The sequence below is a fragment of the Prionailurus bengalensis genome, chromosome E3, assembly GCF_016509475.1.
Source record: "Prionailurus bengalensis isolate Pbe53 chromosome E3, Fcat_Pben_1.1_paternal_pri, whole genome shotgun sequence".
Lineage (NCBI taxonomy): Eukaryota > Metazoa > Chordata > Mammalia > Carnivora > Felidae > Prionailurus > Prionailurus bengalensis.
The window spans coordinates 24,268,802-24,274,305 of NC_057357.1; the positions used below are offsets into that span (position 1 = coordinate 24,268,802).

At 40.5% G+C, this 5,504-nt stretch overlaps 1 protein-coding gene across 1 annotated transcript in view; it reads right to left on the reverse strand.

Moving 5' to 3' along the window:
- Window positions 1–5,299, reverse strand: part of LOC122471563 (transmembrane protein 180-like) — a 39,640-nt gene extending 34,341 nt beyond the window's left edge. Inside the window, exons 1-2 of the mRNA XM_043560304.1 lie at window positions 5,188–5,299; window positions 753–927 (exon numbers count right to left, since the gene is read on the reverse strand). Coding sequence (XP_043416239.1) covers window positions 753–902 — 150 coding nt within the window. The 5' untranslated portion in view covers window positions 903–927; window positions 5,188–5,299. The remainder of the gene's footprint in view (window positions 1–752; window positions 928–5,187) is intronic.
- Window positions 5,300–5,504: the final 205 nt, after the last annotated feature.

Consider the following 5,504-nt stretch of genomic DNA (forward strand, 5'->3'; position numbering starts at 1 on the left):
TTCATGAATTAATTCATTAAATCCTTAAAATAATCCTATGAAGCAGGTACTGTTACTATTATCCCTACTTTACAATGAAGAAACTGATGGCCAGAGAAGTTAATCAATTTGCTTACTTGATAAACGACAGAGCCAGGGGCTGAGCCAAGGCAGATGACCCCAGAATCTGTGCTTTCAATCATTACGTTAGACTACTTCCCCACAAGGCACTCAGGGCCATGCCTCTGCAGGGAATGATGGCCCGTATATATACCATGGCATAGTTTTACATAATTTCATTAGGAAAAGTTAAAATACCAATGTTTACCATTGCAAAATGCCAAAAACACTAATTAAGTCAAGTATGTTGTTGTTGGTAATAAAGGAGTAACATTATAAAATATAAAGGTTTTTAAGGGCATTAACTTTATCCACCCTGACCACATAATTGGTAATGAGTTACAGCATAATTTGTGATTACCATGGACCTTTTCAAGATAGAGTGTCTTAATAATAATTCTAATTGTCCCGTATAAGTGAATTTTCCAAATAACCAAAGCTTACCCTTTAAATTCTAAAGCTTTAAGGTTTTAAGTGGCAATCTTTTAATAATTTCTTTGCCCTCAAGCAGAGGATCTTGGACATGGATAACCTTTTCTTAAAAACTCTTCCAGCTGTGTGAAGAATTGGCTCTTTGGGAAATTACAATAACATATAACTATGGGGAAAGAGAAACTGTCCTAGGTGAACAGATAATAAGGGCTCCATCTCACCTGGGCTTGGTAAAAAGCCACTTCTGAAATCTTGTACAGATGTAAAAACAGCTTCACATAGTAGAAACTGAAGACAGAATTTAGCATTTCAGTCCCAAATGTTACCATAGCATATGCCCAAGCAATGGGTTTGATACTTAAAAGTGTCATTTTCCACGCAAAGGAATTCTTCCTCCTTTTGTTTAAAAAAAAAAAAGGATAATGGTTAATATCCACTATTTGCATATAATAGCTGATGGGTGGCAAAATTCCTCTGAACACTAGCTCAATTTTAATTAAGAATCCCAAACCACTAGCTGTGCATATGTCATCAGATTTAACACTTAACTTTCTTATCCATTCACTCAACCTTTTTTGAGAAGTTGACAGGAACCCTAATTTGCATAGAGTGTGACTCTGCTTCAATATATATATATATATATATATATATATACACACACACACAATATATATACTGAGTACAATATATATACACAATATATATTCAGTACAATATATACATATATGCACAATATATATTGAATGAATATATATTCATATATATATATATATGGCTTGAACCTATGACCCCAAGATCAAGAGTCACATGCTCCGCCAATTGAGCCAGCCAGGCTCATGCCAGTGAACATATTTTTATGAACTCTTCCAAGTTATCCAAGTGAGATTTATCCATGAATTTGGGTATGCTTAATTGGAAGCCAGAGGGATGTGTTTATGTCATTATTATCCTCCCTACTTGGGAGGGTGCAACAGAAAAGGAATGATGAGGTGACATCCTTTAGCTAAAGTCAGAAGGAATAGAACCCTTCATCTTAATATAAAGCTGACCATTCAGTGGTTACAGACTTGCATTGGAATATTTATGCTTGGTTTTTTCCTGACAGACTATATAACTTTGGCCCAAAGGACATATCTAAGATGGCTATAGAAATAACACATTCTGGGGGTGCCTGCGTGGCTCAGTCGGTTGAGGGTCTGACTCCGGCTCGGGTCATGATCTCACGGTTTGTGGGCTCAAGCCCCACGTGGGCTCTGTGCTGACAGCCTGGAGCCTGCTTCAGATTCTGTGTCTCCCTGCCTCTCTGTCCCTCCCCCACCCTCACTTTGTCTCACTCTGTCTCTCAAAAATAAATAAATGTAAAAAAAATTTTTTTTTAAAAAAGAGCACATTTTGGTCTTTGCTCTAATGTAGATACTCCTCTTAAATCTGGCCTATTGTCTTACCCTTTCAATGACTTGATTTATCCAACGGGAAAATAGGAAAAGGTTAACCAAGCAAGAGGTAAGTACAGATCCATCTTTTAATCCTGACTATAATTTAAGACAATGCCATGATTTTTCTGTTTTATCCCTTTCTTACTGGAATATTTGGCCAGGTCTCCACAATCTTACTGAATCACAAAACAGACAAATATTCAGATAACTCAACAGATGTTACTTGCTTATATAATCCTCGGGAATTAAGCAGACACTGCAGTCTATATTGTCCAATCTCTTAGGGAAGGAGAGGGCAAGCTAGAAGCAGGGTTCAAATGACCAAAATATCTAAGTCTCTGAGCTTCACTTTGCATTGGGTAGATCCAAGAATGATTGTGATTCTATGGGAAGTAGGGCCCTACAATTAAAAGGGGTTATTGAGGTACCTGGGTGGCTCAGTTGGTTGGGTGTCTGACCTCGGCTCAGGTCATGATCTCACGGTTTGTGGGTTCGAGCCCCATGTCAGGCTCTGTGCTGACAGCTCAGAGCCTGGAGCCTGCTTTAGATTCTGTGTCTCCTTCTGTCTCTCTGCCCCTCCCCCACTTGTGCTCACTCTCTCTCTCTCTCTCTCTGTCTCTCAAAAATAAATGAATGTAAAAAAAAATTTTTAAGGGGTTATTAAACCCATATGCAGACCAAGCATTGTCTATAGACTGAATAAAGAATATTTTGCTCATATGTGCACTAGTATTCTTTAAATGTTTCTGCTGTTAACGATTCCACCTGAAGTTTTTTGTTGTTGTCATTATGCAGTGCTCAAACACTTGAAAAGTACAAGTACTATTACGCGGAGGTCAGCCAACATTTTTGGCTTTAAACACAATTTTCGGATTTGAAAAAACTGGGAACTACTGGTGAAGACCCCACTCTAGGGAGTTACTTTTGGCCTAAGTGAGAATGAAGATTGAAGTCCAAAACAAGGCAGTCAGTTGAACCAAAAGCCAAGATACAAATTTAGCCCACCAAAACGTAGGCACGCTTCTTTTTCTTAGTTTTATTTCAGGCATGCCGAAACAAGAAGCCTGCCACGCATTCTACGCTGATCTATCATTAAGTCAGAGGTGGGTATTTATAAACCGAGAATTTTGCAAAGGGTCATAAACTCGCTGAGTTAAAATTTTTTAAAAAGATTTCGAGTTAAGCACCCATCCTGTCTGAAACGTGTGAATATAAGGTTTTAATAACATTATGAAAAAGTCTTAGAACCTGAACGTCTCTTTGTTTCTATATGCTAATCTTTGTATCGTTCCAATTTTAGTCTACGTGCTGCAGAAGTGAGCCCTCTTTGTTTGTGTATACTGAGAGAAGGAAGTAAAATCCCTCTTATTTTCATTTGCAAAAGGAACCATCAATGTTTTGCTTTAGACTATTTTCATCATAGTAAATACTTGTTTCAGTAAGTATCAAACTGAAAATCACTTAGAATTTTTTTTAAAGCCAACACTACTCTCTAAAAGCTCTCCTTACCTGACTTTACTATAGCAACAAAACACAAAGAATATTATATCTTTCTGAGCAGCGACAAAAGACTTCTGACACTGGTTCTTCTTTAGCACAAAACATTTTATACAGAAGAGTTTAAGTGGCAAAATAGGGCAAAAAAGAGTTTAAGTGGCAAAATAATGATATACCCATTAATTATTAAATGAAAACCCAAAACCCTCCTTTTAGAATCACCCTGGGTTGCTATTCACTAACCTACTACTAAACCAAGTAATATTAATGTCACTGAAGAGGTGTTCATGATTGCTTCTATGTTTTGACTAAGTAGACTGTATGAGCATGATGGAGACCCCTCCAAAGCATGGCTTCAAACAGTGAAAGCTAACATCTCTTTTTCATTGCAATTTTTGTGCAAGATTTCCCAGGGGGAAGAAAAAGTTTCCCCGAAAGGTTTTCTTAGAAAGAACCCACTAATCCCAAAGACAGTCTGTTGTGGGTTTGTGTTTTTTGGTTTTTTTGTTTTTTGTTTTTTGTTTTTTTTTGCCATTTTAAATTATCAGTAACTTTAATTCTCCATATCTTTCTCTTTGTTTTTTGTTTTTGAAGGAGAATGTGAAAGAACGTTTCAATACACTGTCCAATTTGATATGGAGTCAAATGAGTTATTTGCCATGGAGAAAAAAGCTAGCGCTTTCAATCTTGCGGATCAGTGACTATGGAAGATGAGTCCCTTGAAGGTCAGATGCCTGATTCTAGCCCTCAGCTTCCACAAACCACAGTCAGCAAATCCTAAATCCAATCATCTCTTTCCAAAGAGCTCTATTTGTAGTGACTTACTTTTAGATTAAGATAGTTGGCTTTAAATTATTTTCTTTTGGCTCTGGACTCTATCTCTACCTGAATTTTGACAATTAGGGCAGTAAAGGCTTTCAGGTAACCTAAATTTCTTCTTTTTTCAACCTAGCAATAAAAGTAATCAGTAACATTTTGCCTTTTAGTATATCTGGATTCAGAAGAGAAGGATTTGTGAGTTTACTATTCCTCTTTTATTACTTTCTAACACCATTATTCCTTCTGCATTTATTGGTTGGCATTCTACTATAAGAGAGAGCACTGCTGTCTTCTATCAGTTGTTATCTTTACCTTTACATCAAGGTCGAGAACATTGACCTTCTGGTCTGTGCCCTAGGTAGGAGTTTCTGGGTTTTGCCTGCAAGATGATGGTAAAAGCCGCACCCCAGGAGCAACAGTGTCCCTTAACTCTGTGGAGAACCAAGTTCACTGCCTTGCTGGCCATCAGGTGCTAGGGCTTCATTTCCCTCCAGGTGCAATGTCATGACCCCGGGTGCTTAACTGGCGGTCTATGAATCTTTTAAAAGTCGTATACAAAAGTGCTTGTAACTTTTTTTTTTTTAAGGAGATACCTTCAAGCGCACCCCTTTTCTACCCCAGATACTCAAGTGGATCCGGGGCCCTCTGTTTCAGGGGAAGTAAGTACAACTCTCAGCGGGTTGAAGGTGAGAGTTCAGTTAATCAAGGAGAAGACAGCTAACAGCTGTCGACCGACCCTTAATTTCCCCAGATCAAGAAGAGCAAATCTGAGAGTCAAAAGGCCCTAAGGGCCAGCCGGGCAGCGGACCTCGGGCTCCCGGCACCCTTCGCGCCTCCGCTTGCACGAAGGGCGCCCCCACGACAACCACCCACTGCTCTGAGGCCGGACTCCCGCCTCTCAAGCCCTATCCACTGGCTAACTGGCCGGCTGGACACCGCCACAGGCGCCGCTGATGTCGCCACCTCCACAACCAGCACCCGAAACACTGGCCCAGGAACGACCCTAAGCAGAAGGGAGGGCGGGGTCCTCGGCCGCACCCCTTCGCCTTTCCCCCGCCTTCTTTGTTTCTTCCGGAGTCGCCATTGGCTGCCTGCCCGCGAGACCGGGCGACCCGCGGGACAACGGTGAGACAGGATTGGACGACGTCACTGCCGCTCGGCCAGCGGCCCGCTCTCGATTGGCCGAGGAGCCGCCGGGGGTTTGAATCGCGGCCCCCGCCG